Here is a 24,571-nt window from a genome sequence, read left to right as displayed (position 1 = left end):
GAACATTCATTAGGTTTCAAATGTCATTTTATATTTCAGTAAAATCTACTTGAATACACTTTGAAACAAGAGTACAACAAAATAGAATATACTTCAAATGTTGAATATACAAACAGTTCAGTCTGAACACAAACCTCTCTATATTCCTCTTTTTAGATTACCAAGAAAAAGCAAAGTGTAAAAGGAAATGTATGGGCAGAGTCAAAATGGTGGTCTTTACCAGTCAATTGACCCATTATGAGCAACAAGAAATGGAAATCTTGTTTATAATTCATAATTTAAATGAGGCGGTAACTACAGCCTTGCATAATTTCCATTCTCCTTTTTTTCCATAACGAAATAAGCCCTATTTTATACTTTGTTGAATGATGGTGGTGTGTGGTGCAAATAGCCCATCTACAAGCTCACATGTCGCTTTGCGGCGCACAGATCTGGCAGATAGGATATCTTTGCCATTTTTTGAAACAAATTTCCTATGATATGCCCAAAATACGGACGCAAAGTTGAAAGTGTTTTAAGTTGACATGCATCCATAATCTTAAATGGACTCGAAAAGGGACATTGCTGCATGCATGTGCTCAGACATGCAATCCGTTACATTTGTATGCAGTCAGCCCATTTAAGATTGTGAAGAGAGCACACTTCAGGGGGGAAAGAAAAGGAGGTGTAAGAAATGTCAACCAACCCTTCACTTAAATATAAATCTGACATTCAGATGCCTGGAGTTTCTCCTAACAACTCCAGATCCTAAGATCTATGAGATTAGATTCAAATGACAATTTAAGGGTTTGATAAGCGAGGCAAGGAAACTACAATACAAACATGAGTTGCCCTATTTTCAATAATACTGTGCTTGGTACAAGGTATCAAAACAAAAACAAAAATATCAGCTTACTGTACAGACATTACAGGAAACAAATAAGTAAAACTTAAAATCTAAGGCTGTTCTGTTATATTTAGCTCCATAAACTGTATAGTAGATATATATATACACACACACAAGTCCCTTTTCATATGTTAAATCATTGCCAGCTCTGCTTTCTCCTCATTATTATGTTTTCTTGACATGTAGGACTTGAATAGCACCGGCCACCGGCCATACCTAGATCTGCACAGTGATAGTCAGAAACAAGTTGCTGGTTTAAAAATGAAACAATGTTTTATACAAAAAGCTATGCTTCCTTACATCCCCAATTCATCTTTTTTTCTTTCTTTTTTCATTTGTCAGTTCACATTTTGGTTGGTTCTAATCGTTTGCCTTGTTCTGTAGTGTTTCAGATAGTTCTTTTCACCCCAAAGTTGTCCATTTTGAAAAGTGCGAGTCAGTGACAGCGCTCTATTGGGAGGATAAGAATGTAGTGATTCAAGGTTGGTCCCTTTCGTCCTTCTGAAGCAGTCATTTCAGAGTCTGTGGCAGGGATCTGTATGACTGAAGCTATGTGCATGAAGGTTCTGTCAGAAGAGGCTCTTCTGTGAGTTTGAGTTCAGCGAGGTTCTGTTCGGAAGGGTGTCGGGTGAAGGGGCTTAAAAGAAGGGGACTTTAGAAGTCTTTAAAGTCTATCAGACTGTTGCTGGTTAGAATAAGAGGAAAACTTGACATCAAGGCTGTACAAACTAAGCCTCTCCGACAGAGGTGGAGGCTAATGTGGGTATAGGGGTGTGTGTGGGACACACTAACACACATTTCTCAGCATGTTTCAACACTCTGGCTCCTCGATTTTGATGACGACGGGCTCCTCAGTTTTGACGACAGGTACGACCTCGCTCTCCGCTGATCTGCTAGCTACCACTGTATCTGAACGGCTCTGGATTTGTACAGTTTGGAGCTGTGGTTGGCTCTGCTGGAGTGTCAGTGACAATGGCACCTGGACAGCTTGGACCTGGACGGTAGCCGCTTTCACGTTCTCTGCCCCGACCCCAGCTGAGTGTGTCATCCCCCCTATCAGCAGCTCTGAGCCCTTGATGATGCCACTGATGATATGAGGTTGCCCGGTCTGATTGGCTGTCGTTGCTGTAACCACTCCGGGCCCGCAACCTGCCTGTGACACCACCAGAGTCTGTTTTGTCTGCTGTTGCTGATGAGCCGGCACAGCCAGTCTCATCACCTGTGTTCCCGGGGCCAGGGCCCTGACCGTCAAGGGCCCTCCAAGCAGGCTAATGCCTGCTGGGGATGTCCCAAACCTGGGCTTGGCGGAGCCGGCAACACCTGTAGTGTGCTGGAGCTGACACTGAGCTAACTGGTGGGCAGGGATGGTGATGATCTTGGCCAGCTGGACAGTGATCTTGTCTCCATTCTCTGCTGTGGCAGGTACCATGGTGGGGATGGTCTGGATTACCACCTGGGGAAATAACAGTATTTAAAGAAAACAGTGTATATCTGGATATTGCTCAATATTGGACATTATTCTGAGCAAAGCCATGAACAAATCAATAATTTATAGACCTTCTGCTGGGAGTTGCCGGTGCCAGTTGCCGTGCTGATGGGAGAGGTGTTGGCAAGGAGTGTTGCGTGGCTATGTGTTGCCTGCGGCATGGCGACTGTGGAGATCTTTTGGCCCAGTGATGTTGTCATGACTACTGGCACTTGCATAGCGACACGTACTGTCCTGCAGACCAGGAAATGCGGTTAGCCTTCGATATCACATCATAATTTACAGTCAACGTTTGCTGTTGAAAGAAAATGTTGATAATGCCACCAACAAGGGTTTATCTTGTTTCTTTCTATTCCAAAATGCCTTACTTTTTTCAGACCTTAATTTCTCGACTGGATTTGGAGCCTTTGCACCTCATACATAGGAATAATATATTAACATCAGAACCTGATCCAAGGTATGTAGATAAGTCCGTCTAACCTGGGCCCAGAGGCTGTGGAGATGATGGTTGTGTGAGAATGCTGTGTATGGCTCCCATCTGGCGCAGCAGAAACGGTCACAATCCTCGGCATCCCTGCTGACATCACTGTGCCACCCCCTACCACTGGCTTGTTGCCTTTGGCGACAGAGGTCGTTCTGTTCCCACCGCCCCTAAGGATGTTGGGCCTCTTGGAGTGTGTCACCTCAGACACTTGGAGCAGCATGTCTGACGGTGGCGGTACCCGCTCGTAGGACATGGCCGTCTCCGAGACCATCAGGTGGTCAGGGCTGGGGACATCTGCTTTGTCATCGTCAATAATGACAATGTTTTTGGGCATCTCTTTGAACTGGTAGACCAGTCTCTGGCCTTCTACCTTAGCCAAGATGCCACGCTGGTAGTAATACCTGGTGGAGGAGAGTTGGCAGTACAGCAATGTTAGATCTTTTAAAAAAGGCAGTTATTTCTGATCTTTAAATCCTCTCTGAAGAATAGAGAATGTATTTCCAAGTCCACCACTTTTACAACTGCTGTAAGTACTTACTGGAAGGACATGAAATAAAACTGAATTATGAAATCATATAAACGTTATGATTAAATTCACAGAATGGATATAGAGAATAGCAAAAATGAAATCCTGTTCTCACCTGAGAGCCCGTCCCATTGTCTCATAGTTCATGTCAGGCTTGTTCTTGTGTTTGCCCCACAACTTGGACACAGCCTTGGAGTCGACCAGTTTGAAGATGCCCTTCTCTCTCTGGGTCCACTTGATGTACCTGGGACATGTGTTCTTGTCCTGGAGGAGGTCCAGTAGGAACTCCCACAGGTATGTAGTGCTACCTGCTGGAAAGCACACACACACACACACACACACACACACACACACACACACACACACACACACACACACACACACACACACACACACACACACACACACACACACACACACACACACACACACACCTTTAGTACACAGTAAATTCTTCCGTGTTAATTGAACTTAGTGTACAAATGGATTTGGTTACAAATGGATAAAATACACATTGAGGATTTTACTGTGTATGCTGCTTGTATGTCCCTTTAACCCATTAAGACCTGAACCTATGTTTCTATATCAGTGGTGCTCAAATTATTTCATGTCAAGGACCCCCAAAATTATATGTATTTGGTCGCCGACCCCCATCTCAAAATATTTTGTTCCAAGGACCCCCAGAAGCAAAGATTTGAGTTAAAATGTTCGCTTTACATTTTCACGATTTTTCAAAAATAGCAGATCTACAAGCTCGTAGCGCGGCACGCTGTGCAGCGCTATGAGCTTGTATATCTGCTATTTTTGAATAGCCAAAGTGTAAAATAATGCTTTTTAGTTCAAATCAAAAAATGACTCTGATGCGTTCCAGATCTTAAATGGGTTAACTTAATACCCATTACAATTATTTTGTGTTTTATGTACTGGTTATACAATAGTTTGTCAAGAGAAAATAAAGAGTATAATGGTGAATGTGGTCTATACCTTTTCCTTCTCTGGGCTTTTTCTTGATGCCCACGTCTGGCGAGCCATTGGACATTGATGACTGGTGTGTTTTTGGCTTTCGTCCAGCTACAAGTGAGACAAATGAAGGCTGATGAGCATAAGTGACTAACTTAGCCAATAGGCTCTAAGTAAACCACTAGATGGTGCCAATAGGTTGCCGTAAAGGCACTGCTAGTCCATGAGCCAGACAAGATTTAATTATCGAAAGAGTGGGCAAAACCATACCTATATTACATTGTTTATAGGGTCAATATAAGTAAATAAATATATGATAACCTTTCCACAGGAGCAGCTTTTTCATATTTATCACACATTTTGTTATTTTCCCCATACGTACATGACAGGTGAAAAAATGACAAAATTAAAAAAATTGTTTATCATAATGAAACTTCCCCAGTTGATTACTTACATGAAGACAATGATTTATTGTATTACAAGTTTTCTGAAATTGTATATATAAATATGCAAATTAGGCATTAGGAAAATATGCCCGAATTTTCCAGAATCAACACTGGAACATTGGACAAAGCCAGAGTGAACATTCTTATTTCATTTTGTTAAGATGTTGGAGTTTTAACGAGGGAATATGCAATATCTGGCTCAATTTTTGGGCTCTGGCTCATGGATTAAATGCCTAATTTGCATATTTAAATATACAATTTCAGAAAACTTGTAAAACGATAAATTATTGTCTTCATGTAAGTAATCAACTGGGGAGGTTTCATTATGATAACTATTTTTCAAATTTTGTAATTTTTTCACCTGTCATGTACGTATGGGGAAAATAACAAAATGTGTGATAAATATGAATAAGCTGCTCCTGTGGAAAGGTTATCATATATTTATTTACTTATATTGACCCTATAAACAATGTAATATAGGTATGGTTTTGCCCACTCTTTCGAAAATCATTGCTCAATTTTGGGGCTCTGGCTCATAGACTATGCTGTTGAGCTGCTGGTTTTGGCTTGAGGTCTGGGTCAGTTTCTGGCTGTCAATAGAGCATAGAGTCCGACGTCAAAAACCACACCCCCATGGTCACGGAGGTGTTTTTTTCCCATTCAACATCACGTCATATAAGAACTGTGCTCCAAAAATGAAAAATAAATTGGTCAGGCAATTTTACTCATGTGGTTATGAAGCATCAGCAGTTCTTATATGATGTGATTTAAAAACGCCCAGGGGGCATGGGTTTGACATCAAGACTTCGGTACCATATTCCAGTGGTTCTCAACCTTTTCAGGCCGCGACCCCCAAAATAATCATATTTGAACTGGGGACCCCCACTCTGACAAGCACTTGGTTCCACAGGTAAACATTTTAAATATTGCTGATCTAAATTATCTAACAAGAGTCTGTAGATCAGCTATTTTCAAAACTGCACTATTCAATAGTCATAATTCATCTAAGAGCTACTCGATAAACATTCCACAATTTTACAAAGCATCGATTTTAATTTTAACGATTGAACTGTATCAATATGCAAACAGCAACATATCGTATCGTTTGACTTTGTATCGTATCGTTTTGCAAAGCAAATAATCGATTGTATCGATACTAAGTACTAAGCAACTTTAAGAAGAAAAAAGAGGGGTTTCATTACTTTTCCATTCCATATCGCTTCACTTGGTCTATTGATAAATGAGTGTAATCTGTGTTCATGGCAAGGTGCCAGTTTGTCCACATGTGTTCAAATATTACAATGTCCAGTGAATCATCGCGTTTACTTTTTCATATTCATAACAACATTTTCCCTTTAAAAAACTGCACTGTCCACATGTTTTACACAGATACATTTCTTTTTCTAAATAGTTACTGTATCATCGATTCAAAAATTATTGAATCGTATCGTATCGCCATTAATGAACAAATATTGTACATGTATCATCAAACATGTATCATGATGCGTACCGTATCGCTGCTAAAATGGTTACAACCCTTTCTCACACTATCTCAAATGACACATTTTTGCAGTTCCCAGATTTTCCACCAGATCTGCACAGGAAGCATTTAATAAATAACCCAGTAGCCACAAAAACTGAAGCTACTTTGATGAAGCTGTTCTCCTATATACCTTTCTTCTTCTTGGCGGGCTCATGGTCGGGCTCGGCTTCAGGTTCCTCCATCAGTGTGACCATCATCTCCTCGTCCTCCTCACAGCAGTCCTCTGTTGACACCTCCACCACCGTCTCAGTCATCACGTCTGGACGCATAGCCGCATGGAGGAAGTCCGGCGTCGAGACGCAAGGTGGAACAAACACATCTGAAGCAGCAAAAAAGTTACGAGATTTTGATGAATACTAACATTTTGATTATTATTCATATTAATCTTGCTTTAAACAGTATTATTACATTACTAGTGTCAGTATTATAATTGTTAGACCGTTTACCTAGACCGCGGTCTCTGAAGCTGGAAGGTGAGTCCATGTGTAATAGAGCCTCCGCTGCCTCGATGGTCTTGTCAGAGCAATGGATAATACTGGTGCCATGGACAGAAGCCTCCACTGAAGGAACATACACAGTGACACACAAATCAACATGTGACAATGAAAAACACTGATACTCTGGTCCAAATGAGCAACAGTTTTGCACCCATTTAATTTACATTCAATATTTTTGAATATTTGAACACCTCACACCTCACACCTCCACTGACAGTAACATGGTGATGCAAACATTAGCACACAGAAACAGGTCAGTTGGCGCCCCCTAGCAATCAGTTCTGTTCTTGTTGCAAAGGCAAACAATCAGAGATAGATTGTGTAATTCTGTTGTAAGAAAGTATAACTTTCTTCACAGTTTGAATGGTTTCATTCTTTTGCATGTTTATATTAATATGTGTGGTATTGGCTCAGTTTAAATAAAGATTACAAAACATCCAACATGTTAACCCGGTGGGAAGTTTGAGGACAAATTCTGGATCTGAGGTGTAACAGGTTTAAAAGTTGGAGCCAATGAGCCATTTCATTGGCTCCATGTTGTCAGGGAAAAAGTGTGAACTAAGCCTACAGCTGTTCGACAAGATCAGCGATAACCTGTCAGGGCCAGCCACGAGAAACCTCTATTGAGCATACATTTACGCTTTCATCCTTGAGGAAATGACCAACTGAGGCAAGAAAAGGTTGGATGCAATTTATCAGAATGGAATGGATTTTATTTTATACTTCAATACCCCAAAAAATATTCAGTCAACTGACTAAATAGAGAATAGAGAAACGGTACGCAGCCCATTTGGCACCCTGGGCATCTGCTGTTGCTGTCAATCACTGGTGGTAGATGTTAGATCCTGTTACACCCTTCTCTGTCCATGTTTGGCTATCAGACTGAGGCAACAGGCATAACATAGGGGAGAGGAGAGGTCTATCTTTAGACTATCCCACTCATTCAGACCACCATACAAACAAACATGTCACACTAGAAGACACCACCAGAGCAAAGAACCTATAGGCTGCCTAGTTGCCCTTGATACCAGGCAGAGTGCTGTAGTAAGCACACTAAAGGGCAACAGGTCAGAGAGTTTCAGATTGTATTGACCTATATAGTAAATTATTATATATTTATATATATAGATAGACACCCACACACACACACATACCCTACATAGGTATTTCGGATTATTTAATTGATAATTACTATGATTTTTTATTATGGTACCATGTAATGATTATACTGTTGGGAGTCATTAGAAATTTTAATATACAATATGTTCAATGTAAACTGGAAGGAAATGTTCATTCACATTCTCCTGTATCAATAAAACTGAGGAATAAAGTCAAGAATGTAGTACCAAGGATAGCAGAAAGACGGGCAGAAAGTAGTACCGTCTCTTCTGACTTCCGTGTTTACACTCGATCCTTTCCCTCCAGTTCTCTTCGAAGACAAATACAAATCCCCCCCGTCACTCAACACCCGCCCCGCACATCATTGGCTGATTCACTCATCTGGGCCAACCCCCGGTGAATTCTGATAGGTTCTGGGCAGCGCTTCTAACACCCCCAAGTCCGTCATTGGACTACTAATACCCGTCAATCAATCTTGCACCCGCCCCGTACGCATAACAATGCTTCCGCCATCGACTGAGGCAATAAAAAAAGCCTGGAAAACTATAAACATAGTCCAAAAAATGTTTTAAAAGAAAGAAGGAAGGGGGGAAAACACATGCAGGCAATATTAGACCATAATAATAATAATTATAAATAACCCAAGCGACATGAAATCGACTAAACTTCAAGGTGCTGGTCGATACATCGAAAGCTGAAACGCTTCTTCCTCCATGGGAGAGAAAGAGGCTGCCAGGCCGTCCCACGTTCAGCCGCACCGGGGCTTACAGTTACAACACACATGTAACCTGACACAGCACAAACACATCCACATTGCAAGCCTTCGATCAAGACTATCATACGTGTATTTTGTCGATTTTGAAAGTAAAAGTCAGACTCGACAAAATACATCTAAAATAGTCTTGATCAAAGGCTACCACATTACAAACATCTGGAAATCCACAACTATATACCCCTCGGAGGAATGCGCTGTCGGACTAACGTACTGCACCCGACACTTACAGCATAGTCATTACGAGAGCAGTTCGCGAAGTTGTTATTCGTACATAATGTGAATAGTGATGATACTTATATAATTAATTCTAACTGCAGAAAAATAAACCGATGACACTATTAAATTACCATTAATGTCGATTAATAGTAGTAAGTGGCTTGACTTTTTTTTTTTACATCGCACTGCGGAATCGTGTTGATAAAAATACATCCACATGTCCTTCCGACACACAGACAGCGTGGCAAAGACGTAGGAAAGACAACATCTGTACACTTCCTGGTTTGGTCAGAGCCGAGCAGCAAACAGTTATCTTGAAAACCCCCGACTATGCGGATCACACTACACTATGCACCTCACACTCCATGCAGAACGGCATCTAAACCTGCAGCCTCACGAGCCACACCAAACTTTTACACGGTTTAAATCGGATTTGGAGAAACCCGTGTAGCGACGCCATGCAGGTTGCTACCAAGGTGATCACTTCCTGATTGCCCTCCATTACTTCACCAAACTACTTAAGCGGACCGGGGCCGCGGCGGACCCCCGTGGAAAAACACACAGGACGAGGCTATCGATTCCTCCCGAATCGAGGTGGTTCATACGTTCCCCAGTGCGTTACCTGCTCTGATGAGCAGATCGAGTTGATTTGCGGGCCCCTCATGCAGTGAAGTCGCCATGTTCTCCCCCTTGCTTGCTGCAGATTCACATTGACTGAATTGCATAGGCAGCTACTAGTTCAGATCACTCCGCCGCTAAAGGAAAGCTCCTCGAATTCAAGCACGCACACAACAGCGGCGGACATATTAAGCTTCCGCTGCCACACACAGGAAATCCTCCGGTCTCTTGCGTAGTAAGGACGTCAACAAAAACACAGGAAGAGGAACGAATCGCCAGCATTGGCTCTGTTATATTTGTACTTGTGTAATTTGCACATGTTTTACACTCAAAATTCAGACAGAAGCTCTCATGACACCTTATTTAGCAGTGATTTTTAAAGTGTAGTGGCAATTTACCAGAATTGCTTTGCAAATTTGTATCTAGTTATGCTATGCTATAAATACATTTTATTTATTTATTTGAGTATTTAACTAATTATCTATATTTGTCAAAGAAAAGTATTTAGTTCATTCAGGACAAATAGATAATTGCGCATAACCCTAAATGTCCATGACAAATTTGCCAATTTAACAATATCAAGTGTAAGTATAGCACCAACAAAAAAATAATGTAATTAAAACCAATAATAACTAATTATTTATACATTTCATAATTCGGTCAAACTCACTTGCTGTATGCGGCTTAATATAGATTAAAGGGATATTTCACTTTCCCCCAAAAAATGGGTCAATGGGTCTACTCTGGCTTTTGGGAGCACCCCGGACAGTTTTTAAGTTGCTTGATTCAGTATTTAGATACTTGATATTCATTTTATCAGACACGCTCGCACAAACCCATTGTAATTTCAAACTCCATTTTAACCATGTTAGATTAATCGGAAACACCCATCCTTGGTTCTGGTGACTGATATTGTCATTCTAATACGTGAGGAGACCGTGTTTTTTCAATTACTTTTTTCATTTATTTTTTATATTTTTTTGGGGGAAAAAAATAAATACAATAAAAAAATAAAACAAAATAAATGATAAAAAAACACGTATTTGGAGGGCAGGATGAGTCACCAGAACCAAGGACTTAGGACTGGTGTTTTTGATGAATGTTACAAATGGAGTTTGAAATTATAATGAGTTTGTATAGGAAGGGGGCGTGTCTGATTAATTGAATATCAAATATCTAAATACTGAATCAAGCAACTTAAACTGTCTGGGGGCTCACATAAGCCTGAGTAGACGATAAAATGACACTTTTTTTTTATGAAATCCCTTTAAGCAATACAAATATTTCCAAGTACCTGGAACCTCTTCAACCCAGGAGTCTTGCGATATGATGTGAATCACCAAATGGACTATAATTAGTTTACTTTGTTTGATTTGTTTTGTTTGATTCGTTATTATTATTGCTAATTTGTAAATAAACTTAAATTGAATGAATTGTATACTTTCATACAATATTTGTCCAGTATCCGAAAATAAAACTGAACTGAACTATGTGAATGCAAGTTATAAACAATAAATTAAAAAAGGTTTATACTGTATTTTAAATTAATTACTTTTACTATTTCAAAAATGTTAAACCATCTCTATGTCTGCAGAATTCTGAGTAGGAAATTAATTTTACACAATACAGTGACTGTCCAGTAATGAGTATTTCATCTGCAAGAGTTTCCACAAGGTGGCAGTGTCTACCCTGTGGCACATGCTATTATGGACAAAACTGAATCTTCACTGTACCATGTCAGTGTTTCAATTTACTTCAGTCACTGCCAGAAAAAGTCAGCCAAGCTATAATGAATAGCCAGTTGTGGAAAAATGATAAATGACAAAGATGCATTTAAAATCTGTTATAGAACAAAATATCCAAGTTGATTTATAAGAAAATGAATACAAAACCTTTCATCTGTGATACATCCCCTAACTGATACATTTAAGTTTTTCCCTTTATTTTGCAGGAAAAAAATCATACAGGCTATCCTACTCTCAGTCCTAGATTATGGGGACATCATATATAGATATGCTGCTACCACCACCCTTAAGCCCCTAGATGTCATCTACCTCTACCACCACACACACGCCTCCATACAACACACATCATTGCACTTTATACACTACAGTTGGATGGCCCTCTCTCTCCATGAGACGAGACCATCATTGGTACATATATATTTATAAAGCACTTTTAAATAAATCCCCAACATATATTTCATCACTGTTAAAACCAAATACTTCCACCCATCAAACACGCTCTCAGGAATACATCCCATTATTAGTCCCCAAGGCCAACACCGAGCTAGGCAAATCAGCTTTCAGGTTTAGCGCTCCCTTCACCAGGAACAAATTACAACGCACTTTAAAAAGGGATTCAATGGTCTCACTGGGTCAATTTAAAAACTTGCTAGCCAATCTTGTTGTTTTAGATTGTCACTGTTTTAATTAAGATGTCTTTATTACTGTTTTATTCTGTTGGTTTGTTTTCACATTTATAACTTGTTTATCCTGTTGTTTTTATTCATCATTATTATTTACACTGTTGTACTATGCTTGTAATCTGGGCATCATTGAAAATGAGGGCTCTGCCCTCAATGTATCCCCGAGAAAATAAATAAAGGTTGAATGGAAAAAAAAAAGTAGCATTTCAATGCATATAGAGAGGTATTGTTACCTACAAGTAAGCAATGGGGATACAATATGTGAATACCATAAGGAAAACTTATATGAAAAATAATCATAGACATAGCCAGGGGAAAAGTTTCATCTGCAGTTAATCATAACAGTGTTAAAACCTGCATAATTAATTCCCATAACTCTTCGTCCATGAAAATTCGACATTAAATATTACTCTTCATACTATATAATGGATTCATTGGTCAAGAACAAACAGGCAACATTATTGTTCAAGCTCTAGACAGCTTTTAGGCCCAGAACCAATTTCTTGTTCTCTGAAACATGCATCATAACAACATGGACCGAGCTTGTTAATAGTGTGACACATGTGGTGCTTTTCCATTGGAACGTCTGCTTTTTCATTAGATAGTCCCTGCTCCTGGATATAGCCCTAGAATGGCTGTGATATTACATACATTTCATGTGTTCCAAATACACAGCCATTGACAGGTGTGATTAATTACCCCACACCAGAGCCTTATATTAGAGAGTTCCGGCACTGGGGGCAGAAACAGCGTCGGTCATGTGGTTCATGTAAACTGGAAATAGTTACAAACGCCCATAGACTCCAATGCATTCCGTAAATTTCAGGTTTAGGGCTTTGTCACTATTCGCCAATTCACCTATTTCCTAGGCTGTGTGTTTTCCACTTCCTGTTGATTTGATCCAATGAAATCCAATGAAACTGGTCAGATGACCAATGATATCCAATGAAATCGACAGGAAGTGGAAAACACACAGCCTAGGAAACAGAAGAAGGCTATGTAGAAGACCTCAGGACCGAAGAAGTGGACGGAGGTGACGTAAACTCTCCTTGATTGGCTCTGCCCCACACCAATCGCAACGCACCTGTCAATTGTGTGCCCCATACATAGTGCTCCCCAAAGGAAGTTTTCATTCGCTCAGTCCAGCAATCATTTCGGGCCCCATCGCTGACAAATAATGTTGTCCGTGTGCAGCTCGTGGAAAAGTGGACTACTAAACACACGTTTTCTGCCAGAACATTCAAATGGATATGAAAGTAGAGGACAATATCTGACTCCAAGTCGCAGGAATTAATTGTTGGGTGAGTACACACACAGCGTAACAAAGATTAATGCCACGAAGATCAGTCTGCTACCCGGTCGGGCATGGGAGCGATTTATGGCTATTTGGAATACATGAAATGTATGTAATATCACAGCCATTCTAGGGCTACATTGGATAGTCCCAGCTCACAGCCTCCCTCTACCCACCTTTTTTTGCATTTCTATTCTTACTTGGTGCAAAACTGGTCAGAGAAGTTCTCACTAGCATGGGCAGCACTAGCATGGGCGGCGTTATATGACGATCAACTCCAGGGTCAGGTTCAAAATAGTAAGAAATTGCTAAAAAAGGCGCTCGGGTGGCGCAGTGGTAAAGTCCCTGCCCACCACCACAGAGGTTGTGGGTTCGAATCCACCTTGGTGCAACCGGCCTTGTCGGGTGTCTAGGCGAACACATTTGGCCCATGTTCGGGGAGGGAAGCCGAGTGGAGAAGGTGATATTGGTCATTGCATGTACTCTTACGGGGCAGCACCTGTCAGCAGGTGTTGGGCGGAAGGAGTAGGACGAAGGCTCTACGTCCTCCCGGTGGGGGCTCTTCACTTGCAGGTGAGTCAGTAGGATACAACAGCAGTGACAACTGACAACACAGAAATGTGTGCGCGGAGGAATCAATTGGCATAACGAATAATTGGGGAGAAAAGAGGGGTTAAAAAGAAACGGCAAAAAAGTTTAGGCATAAGGGTTAAGGCGGCACGCAAGATAGGGCCCTCTGACTCATTGTATATGTCTTGTATACAGGGAATTTCACATCCACTGATACGCTCGACTGGTCGTACGACCCATTGCATTGCTTGCAGTTGAGATCAGTCAGTACAGTTCCAATACCAGTTATAAAGATCTAGATATGCCTCAATTTTGGTATTATTGTGTGTCAGGTGTAAGGTTACTGAAAAGGAGCAGAGATCGGAGGTCAATAGAAAGACAGACAGACAGAACGCCACTTAGGCGAGTTAATTTGTTGTTGATCCGTGCCTTCCTCTGCTGATTTTGACATCGAATTCATCATAAATTGTACTACTATTGCGCAAAAGTGCTCTGATTAATGATTGTATCCTAGGGGGCAGTGGTGACCTAAAGGTTAGAGGAAATTGTTTAAGACCGAAAGGTTCCCGGTTTGATCCCCCGGACAGGCAGGAAAAATCGGGGTAGTGTATGGCCACAACTTACCCCTCCCCCCCCAGCCCCCACCAACACAGCTGAAGTGCCCTTGAGCAAGGCCCCAGTGGAGCTGCTCAGTGACCAAGACTGTGGTTGTACTGGCCAGGTTTTAATGTGTGCATGTGTGTGTCTGTGTGAGGGTGATGCAGTACGTTGCTGAAAAATAGATCTCAGCATACCTACCCTGGGTAAATAAAGGGGGGAAAACATTAGCCTTATGTTGTTGTTATTAAGTCTTACTCTTTTTGTTTCTAATAATTTGTTTCATGAAGGTCAGTCATATATACCTAGAATGCCTACACATGTCACTTTAGTAGTCAGACTACTTTTACTGTGTTGCATTATTAGCTGTGCGTTATTGTTTGTGGTCAGTGCATCAAATTGCTGTTATGAACACAACATCCTTTGCAGTTGTTAAAACAAGAATACAAGTTGGTCAACTGTTAGCCTTCCCAATCCCCTGCCTCACAAGCCGCTGTTCACACCAAGTGCTGTAACGATAACTATATCGTTTATCATTGTCTTCATTATAGTTGTGGTGCGGACTCTGCCATCCTCTTGAGTTAGAATGCTTTTTAATGAATGTAAGTGCTTGGTGTGAATGGCCCTTTACTCTCTCTTATCTGAGGTATGTACTGTATCTGCTGGATGAGCATGTACCAGAGCTTCACAGATCCACTGCTCTCAGAACCGTGCATCTCAGCAGAGCGTGAACCGTAGATGTCACAATACACAGTACCAGCCAACATAAACTACATAACACAACAGGTACAGGGACATATTAAATAAAAAAATAAATGAACACATTCCCTCTTACCTGCCTCTGCCTGGGTCTCCACTTCCTGTTCGTCGCCCACATCCTGAACCAGGTATGCCTCGTCATCAAACACCAACACCTGGGCGGAGAAGCTGGTGCTGGGTACCTCCTCTACGATCACCGGTAGGTACTCTTCCACCTCCTCTCCATCTTGCAAGTCCTCATAGGCATCCTCAGCCTCACACTCCCCCTCTGCCTCCCCCTCTAACTCCAAGTCCACATCACACTCTACTTCCTGCCGGGGAGAGCCGTGCACAGTGGCGGGGGGAGGACGATTGTGCGAGACAACGGCGGAATGAGGTATTAGGAAAGAGGGCAAAGGGGTGGGAGATGAAGGAAAGAAAGCCTTATTTAGTGTTAGAGTTTTGTGTGTGTGTGTGTGTGTGTGTGTGTGTGTGTGTGTGTGTGTGTGTGTGTGTGTGTGTGTGTGTGTGTGTGTGTGTGTGTGTGTGTGTGTGTGTGTGTGTGTGTGTGTGTGTGTGTGTGTGTGTGTGTGTGTGTGTGTGTGTCACCTGGCCTGGGTCCTCCTCAGCGGTGACGTATTCCACCACTGAGCCCCCGCTGTCAACCAGAACCACCGACGTCATGACTCATGCTCCTCTGGGAGCAGCACTCACTGCCAAGGCCTCGCCACAGCGACTCTGTCGTGGAGGGGAGGGGGAGTGGTTCCACCTCCTCAGTAAGCAGTGGACCCTAAAGAAAGGACGAGAGTAGGGATGCAACAGTTGATTTTCTTTTCTAAGCAATCTAAAAAATGATATATATATATATATATATATTTACAGTATATGAATCAACACGAAAAATGATATATTTTTATAATCAACTAGATTGATTAGTCTGATTAACTATTTAAGCTCTATTCTACACTTTGTCATACAATGGTATCACGTGAAAAATATAGTCAATTTTCTGTATTCTCCGTAGACAGGAGGGACAATCAAATTACGGTACTTGTTTCAGGATATGCATTGAAATCTGCATAGCATTGACAGTGGAAGGCCATGCTGCGTGAAGCTAAGATAATGATTGCAGTGGACATAATTTGTCTTCTAGACATTCCTTTATGTAGGCTTCAGATTCATCAACAGCAAAACAAATGGTAAGATGCTTCCTATGAACTGTGAGAAACATTGAAAAAGTTGTGTATTTCTCCCAAATACAAAAACAACCATGTAAGCTTTCTTTTTAATGAGACAATACAACAACCTCAGTTGTTGTCCTGTAGTAAACCTATTGCTCACAGTCAATTCCAAGGCCTCATTAAAGTTATTTAACCCCCCCCCCCCCCCCACATCATATCTTCACTCCAAGACTTTGGCCTGCAGGAAGTAACTGTCTGCCAAGACAGGAAGCTGGAGCTCCAACAGGAAGCCAACTCTGTCACACACATGAGCGTGCCTGCGTACAGTATCCAATGGAAGAGGGACAGCTATAGCCATAGCTACAGTTGTTAATAACCAATGGGCCCTATCCTACCCAAGGCCACTCTGTGGGATAGGGGGAGGATAAGAGCATACAGACTAGTATTGTGCACTGTGTGGGTTGATCCATGGGTCGGGTGTGTACAGATAAGCTTACCTTATTATAAAATATCACAGGTTCAGGCAGACACACACACACACACACACACACACACACACACACACACACACACACACACACACACACACACACACACACACACACACACACACACACACACACACACACACACACACACATTTTAGAGTGTTGAAGTATCACTAATGAATTTCTTCCCTAAGTGGTGGTATATGCAGCCTTTGTTTACACCGCCGGCACCAAAACAATATGGCTGACATAATCCAAGACTTTTTTTTGGAACCTTTCTGTCATAAAACAGTACTGCTAGCCTTGTGGCCTAGAGAGTGAGAGGGTGATTATCCCAATAATTGCAATTCATTATAATGATCATGAGTTTTTATAGTGATCCCTATGTGAGAAAGATACGGGCAGGTTGCCCTCCTTTGACATAGTCACAGACTACGGTACATTATGTTCTTGAGTTGTGAGGCATTGTACAAATACATGCTGAGGTACATCAAACCTGTCCTGAATCAAACCTGAATCTACATTCATGTAGTAGGCCCGCTGCAGAGTTGTGGAGTTCTGTTGCTCTGACCTAGCCTGGTAAACCCTCCCTCCGGAAATCTCATTTCCATTTGATTTCAGGAGTGAGTCTGGCATGAACGCCCATTCTGCAATATTGGCTGTGTACGCCAAACTGACGAGCCTATCAGCGTCGTCGCACATCGTTCTGTGATTGACAGCGACAGTTGGCCAATCAGGTGGCGAGTTCGAGTGAGCCCGAATGAAGCCGAGTGCAGCCTGAGTGCAGCCGACAAAAGACGAACGGCAGCCATTGTTGTTGTCCGAGTGCCTTCACTTCTTACTTTCGTTTTTAAAACGGTCTTAAACTTATTTTTTGAGGCACGGAATTTACTATTAAGATATCGTTTGGATAGAATTTAGTTGTTTAACTTCATATATGTGGTCAATTAATCATGACAGAGCCTATTTAAAAATATAAATTTAGAGAACCGGCGGGGAGTGACACGCATGTATCCCAATAAGGCAACCTATTTTGGGCATGGCCGTCTCAAAAGTCCCGTTGCGTCACATAGTCTGGAGGTGGTAAAAAGGAACTGCTGATTGGCTGAAGGGGAAAAACGATCATTGGCTGAAGGTCAGTCAACGGTATTACTCCCGCCCAACTCCAGCCCACAGCCAATATTGCAGAATGGGCGATCAGGCCAGACTCACTCCAGAAATCAAATGGAAATGAGATTTCTGGAGGGAGGGTTTACCAGGCTAGCTCTGACCTGCGCAAACACACTACTTCCCAATTCAATAATCCAACCCTGTCATTTGAATAGAATAGATAAAAGAACTCTCAAACACAATCTATCTGCGTCCTAACTCCCGGTTAGGATCCAGTTATGTTGGGAGAGCACAAAAGGGTTCTACATGCATGCATCCATACCTACAGTCTATGATCCATACATACATTACTGTATGCGTAATTGGGGTTACAATTCACTCAGTTCTAAGAGAAAGCAAAATGTACACCCAAGCATTTTCTGATGCATTTTAATATTAAATGTTGACTATTGTGAATTTTATATGAATCCAATGGCGCTAACTGCTAATGGAATATGTCCTCACATGGTGGGCCTTTGTTCAGTACTGCTGTATGACTGAAGAATCAGGCTGGAGCTGGTGCCCCCTCTTCCACTGGTACAGACAATGGAATCAAAGTCAATGGAACTCCAATGTTACATTATTCAACAGCATAAGGCAGACATTGATCTATGAACTGTCCACTCCATTTGGATGATCAAAGGTCACTTCAGAGTTTCAGTGTGGACATAAAGGTATTTGGCAACCCCAATGTCAGGCATATCCTCCCACACTGACAGCTCTCACAGATTAACATCTGCTGGAGCCTGCTGGACCGTAGTGCAGTTATACATACTCTCTTTAATCATCCATTACTTCAACAGTGTGTGAACAGTGCCAAATCACAAACAGTTCATAAAGAAGACTGCACCAAAATATGCACAGAAGCAAACAACTCCCCAACTGTTGTACTGCTCTGCAGTTCCAGCTGGCGCCCGTCACTAAGCAGTTCCAGAAGATGACTGCGTGTCTACAAACAAGTTTAATTTATATGTCATTGCACAACGCTTTCGATGAGTGTCGCTTGACAACAATCTGAACATCTGAACTGAAAAAAAACGTACATCAAAACTTACATTTACAGTTTTTTACTGCATTCTATTTCCATTTATTTAATGTATATTTGTTCATCATGCTTTTTTTCATTGACAATCTGTATGAATGTATTGCAACTGGAGCTGTTGAACAGAAAAGAAATCCTTCGGGATTAATAAAGTATATACTGTATCCATCTATCTATCTATCTTTTGTCATTAAATTAGACTTCAGTTTAAACTGTGCTGAATGTCGTTTAATGAATTCTGAGGATGGATATTTTCCTAGACTAAGGTTAGTCTTTCTCATAACTCGAGATGGAAACACCGACCTACTCCCTTAACCCATTTAGACCTGAGGCCAATTCTAAAAACGCCTTCTAAATCCTGACCTAAGTTTTCTGAAAAACTTCAAATATGTATTCAAAAAAGTATGTTGCTATATACTGTACATAGCAACAATGTCTATGCACTGTACAGTCCACGAGCATTGCCTCTTTTTTTGTTTTTTTCAAAAGTTCCAAAAGGGGTTCCCGTCTTCAAAAGGTATAGTTACAAATAGGGTTCCCGCCTAAAATGGGTTAAACTACCCATAACAGTCTTTGTAACTAGCCCATGAGACCTGAGGCAGATTCTAAAAACGGCTTCTAAATCCCTTGCTGAAAAACTACAGAATTGTCAACGTTCACAAAGAAAGATATTCCTCAGCCTCTGTAGCAGATGGAAACATAAAATAAGAAAGTCTTTATATTTATATTGTTTTGTTATGTTATTTACTTGATTCTTTTAAGATTATTAATGAATTATATTAATGAATGTTATTTCCAGTAAGGTGTAAGCTCTCAAATGCTTTTTAGTTCATGTGTCCATCTGCTACAGAGGCTGAGAAGTAAATATATACGTATATATGGCAACATCTAGAATGACATAGATGTGTTCCCGGCATGAAAGGTATAACAACGTATAGCAACATGTCTAAGTGGGCAAGCAAAGCTTAACAATGAGTGAACAGTATTTTCTGAAGCTACTGTATTAGTGGTGACCTACAGTACATGCTGTCAGGCCAGAACAGAACTTTACCTTCGTGGGCAATACCTCTCCTTATTGTCACTCATTATCATCCAAAAAAACAAAACAATAAACTAACAGTACCCTACCAAAGGAAAATAAAGCCACCTTCCTCTCTTTCTGCTCTTACATTATCAGCATTGTTTGACCGTTTCAAATGCAACCGTTCTTTCATACTTTCAGTTCCTACTTTTGGTACAGATACTGTAGAAGGCGTGTAGAAAGTGTGTGTGTGTGTGTGTGTGTGTGTGTGTGTGTGTGTGTGTGTGTGTGTGTGTGTGTGTGTGTGTGTGTGTGTGTGTGTGTGTGTGTGTGTGTGTGTGTGTGTGTGTGTGTATTAAGCAGTATCACTCAATGCACCTTGCAGCAGACGTGGCACTGCCACAAAACATTGTAGCGTAGTGAATGGGCACCGTAGGTTGTTTCTGTCGTTATTGTCTGACCAATCCCTCTCTAAACATCTTAATGACGGGCACATTTTTTCCCCTCCACCTCTCATCATGTTCCTTTATTTATTTTTTATCCCTTGTCTAGATAAAGTGAGCATATATTAGGGTTGGGCAATTAAACAAAAATATATCAAAACCAACATTTAGAACAAATAACCAACCTAATCTTACTTGTGTAGGTTAATCAAATAGCCGAGAAGTAGCTTTTCTGATCAACACAAAATAATGTAATAGATTTTTTAACAAAAAAGAAGTCGACTAAATCGATTTGTCTGAATAATAACTTAACCCTGAACACACACTTATTCAATCCCCCTATAATTCTTATGCATAGTTCACAGAGAACTGGGTCAACAAACTACACACGAACAGGACCTTTTAACTTTTGTTACTTGAAAACCAGACTTGCGAGTTATACATACATACAAACTGGTATTACAGGACCTACTACAACACTGCATGTGTGTGGCTGCCAAATTAACAGAGCATGGAAATACAAAATCAGTAAAACGTTCACAATAAACTTTGGACACTTTCAGTTTCATGTACATGCAACTCTTAAGCTACTTTTACAGTTAGTTCCACTTTACAGATTTCAAGCGGAAGAACCCGCCAACGAATAGGCCAAGAACCGTCAGTGATTGCGTTGACGCTTATCAATAATGGACACACTGAAGCAGCCTGTAACTCTAACCTCATCTTACCGGGGTCAAAAAGGATAGGGCGCTCAACTCCAACACAGCCATGATGACTCCGGCCGGTGAATGAGTCAGAGTCTCATGACCGCTCAGAAAACTGCAGATTCATTCTGACAAGCCAGCTTTCCCTCCATGGAATCCCAATGGATACATTCCCAACACAAGAGGAGCCTTCCAAACCCGCCTTGTCCATCAAGAGCCTGTGACATTCACAAAGTAGACTTCCATCTTCCATTTGGTTGACGTTTAAAAATCCACATTAGTGGATGGAGGAGGCGGAGAGTGAAAGAATGACAGAAATGCAGAGTCTGGCTGTTCGGCAGACAGAGAATGCTTCTGAGTCGAGACTTGTCCCTCTCTCACTCTCTCATCCCATCTGTCTGGCATGTCAGCCTTCTCCGTTCCATCCATCTTCACGCCTCTGTCTGTAATGCTACTGTGTCTCCCTGTCTGTTCCATGTGGTCGTGGAAGGAACCTCTCAGAGCGACTCAGCACTTCACAGCCCCAGCCCTGCCCCCAGATCACATGACAAGGGTGGAGAACACACACACACACACACACACACACACACACACACACACACACACACACACACACACACACACACACACACACACACACACACACACACACACACACACACACACACACACACACACACACACACACACACACACACACACACACACACACACACACACCATCACATGATTCTTCAACAGCAGAGCTTTTGTTCCAAGTGACCAGGGCTGTTGCTAACAGTACAACACCCTGCCTTGTGCCTGGCCCTTAACACACAGTGGTGGTGACATGATAGCAATTAGCATTTCAGGTTCTACAGTGGATGTCTATCTAATTATCTAATCAACACAAATTATTTCTCCTTACCATCAAATGCTGTCTCATTCAAAACCAAACACCAGCAAACAGGGTGATTACAATAGGAATTCTGTGCTATACAAAGTGAGACATTAATCCCCATCTCAATTACAGTGTTCTGAGTAATAACCTCTGCTTCTCTTCCACTCCACACACACGCTTAACAACCGCCCTACTGTTTGATAAGTAAACCTAACACTCCCTCTGTGTCTTTATCAACACTCTCCAACCTCCCCTGTCCCCCTTCCATCCCATCACCATGGTAACACATCCCTCGTGTTCTGTGCCTGTCTTTGCCCTACAGGCCTCTCTATCTCTCTCTCTTTCTCTCTCTCTCCAACACAAACACATTCAAGCAACGCTGCAGCTGTAGAGCAGCAAACCTCCAGTGAACTACGCTCATTTGGCCAAGAGGATAATCTAGCGACTGTAGTGAGCCAAACATTATTATATTACAATAATACTCATAATCAAAATCTCTTCTTATAATATATGGTATGCCGTATACGTGGACATTTTAGTGAGTAGTTAGGGATGGATAGAAATGGATGTGTGACTTTTCTATTTTATCAGATTTTTGTCATCGTTATATCACATCATTTTGTTATAGCATTTATTAGTTTAATTGCAAACAATAAAACAAAATGAGTCAACCGCATATGAAAATCAAGGCAGCTGGCTATCATACACTTTGATCAAAGGTCTGTGAAAACCACCCCTGTTTACAATCTTTCAGTTTGTTACAAATCCAGAGGGACAAGAGCCATGTGGCACATTGTAAATTATGTAGGCTGTTATGTCAACTAAGCATGTTCAGCATTACTACAATAATACAGTCACTCTCAATGAATCATGATCCAGCTCTAATGTAATAACAGTTCACATCATGTTAGAAGATGAATGTACAGTACAGTGCAAATACTGTACCAAATAAACACACAAACCACATGTTGCGCACAAACTATCTGGCTGCATCCCAGCAGAAATTGCTTTTGTTCACTTGCTACAACTCATAGCTAACAGCAAAAGGAATAACAGACAAACTTGACAAACAAACACTTGATCAAAAGTGGCTAAATGTAGCTATTATCAAGAACGTTACTGTAACGCATGAACATAAACATTACGGTAACATATAGGAACATTAACATTACTGTGTTACATTAATTAACACTACTGTAACGTTAACATAATATGATATGAGTTATACAAACATACATATGATATGAACATTACTATAACGTTACATTACTGTAATGTATATGAACATGAAGATTAGTTCACGGTATAAGTGAAGATTACTGTAAGGCAGCATGGTTCTCAAAGTGGGGTCCGGGGACAATCAGTTGAACAACAACTTTAACCCTCCATACATTACATCTACAAGCTTACAATGGTGCGATGCATTGTCAGCTTGTAGATCTGCTATTTTCAAAAAATCTTGAAAAAAACGTGGAATATTTTGCAAACACTATAACAACACACATTTTGTATGGGGTCCCTGGCACTAAATATTTTCAGATTGGGGTCCGCCGGCAAATACATCATATACATTTGGGGGTCCTTGACATATAATATAAAAGCTTGCGAACCAAGGTATGAGCATGAGCTTGTAGATATTATGAACACTGTAGTATGAGCATGATCATTAACTGTGCAAATAGGCTATAGGCCAAAAACTAACATTTTATTACTGTAACGTTATTAACTTTAACATTAACATTACTGCAACGTTATTAATATCAACATACTGTAACAGTATTAACATTAACATTACTGTAACAGTATTAACAATACTGTAACGTTATTAACATTACAGTAACGTTATTAAATTACTGTAACGTTAACAATACTGTAACGTTATTAACATTACATTACAGTAACGTTATTAAATTACTGTAACGTTATTAACATTACAGTTTACAGTAACGTTATTAACATTAAATATGACAGTTGTTCCTCACCTGACCTTACACCCCCTTCTTTTCACCAGATGATGGACGCACTTTAACTTTAGTTTGCCGTTGAGTTGATGTTTGTTAGCGAGCTGGCTAACGTGCGTTGTGTTGTATATGTGCGTGTACATACACACACACGTGCGTGTGCATGTGTGTGTGTGTGTGTGTGTGTGTGTGTGTGTGTGTGTGTGTGTGTGTGTGTGTTATGTGTGTGACATGCAGTCACCTCTCCGTAAGGTCTGGTTGATGTTGTTCCCTATCAGTCCTGAAGCTAACAGGCTAGCTGCTAACTGAACGCTAGCTGCTTTTGCTCTTCTTTCTTCATTACGATGTATCCCCCAAATGACGGTGTGTCTACACACGCGCACGTTGCCTCTGTTGTTAATGAAGGGATAAATCGTCCTTAATAAGTAGATAAATGAGTAAAAGGCTGGTGGACACTAGGGGCTGGTCCTCCACAAACACACAGGTCTGGTCCAGGTCAACGCCACTTGTCACTTTACT

The 24,571-nt window shown here is 41.1% G+C and overlaps 1 protein-coding gene across 4 annotated transcripts; it reads right to left on the bottom strand.

Moving 5' to 3' along the window:
- Positions 1-9: 9 nt before the first annotated feature.
- LOC311063252 (ETS-related transcription factor Elf-2-like) lies at positions 10-24,571 on the bottom strand. Of its 4 annotated transcripts, XM_084082553.1 has the most exons (11): positions 24,074-24,571; positions 21,236-21,740; positions 15,793-15,973; positions 15,281-15,515; positions 6,778-6,891; positions 6,462-6,650; positions 4,367-4,453; positions 3,498-3,693; positions 2,853-3,257; positions 2,444-2,606; positions 10-2,339 (listed from the first exon to the last, which is right to left on the bottom strand). In XM_084082553.1, exons 3-11 carry the CDS (start codon positions 15,865-15,867, stop codon positions 1,698-1,700), a joined length of 2,106 nt encoding a protein of 701 aa, XP_083938679.1. In that variant the 5' UTR covers positions 15,868-15,973; positions 21,236-21,740; positions 24,074-24,571; the 3' UTR covers positions 10-1,697. The 4 variants fall into 4 exon arrangements, with proteins under 4 accessions (XP_083938679.1, XP_083938678.1, XP_083938680.1 ...); XM_084082552.1 differs by lacking the exon at positions 21,236-21,740; XM_084082554.1 differs by lacking the exon at positions 21,236-21,740 and having other exon boundaries at positions 24,294-24,571.

This window comes from Gymnoscopelus microlampas, assembly GCF_963454915.1.
Source record: "Gymnoscopelus microlampas genome assembly, chromosome: 2".
NCBI lineage: Eukaryota > Metazoa > Chordata > Actinopteri > Myctophiformes > Myctophidae > Gymnoscopelus > Gymnoscopelus microlampas.
The sequence above is the reverse complement of the archived record's forward strand: the minus strand, read 5'-3'. Positions and strand labels throughout refer to the sequence as shown.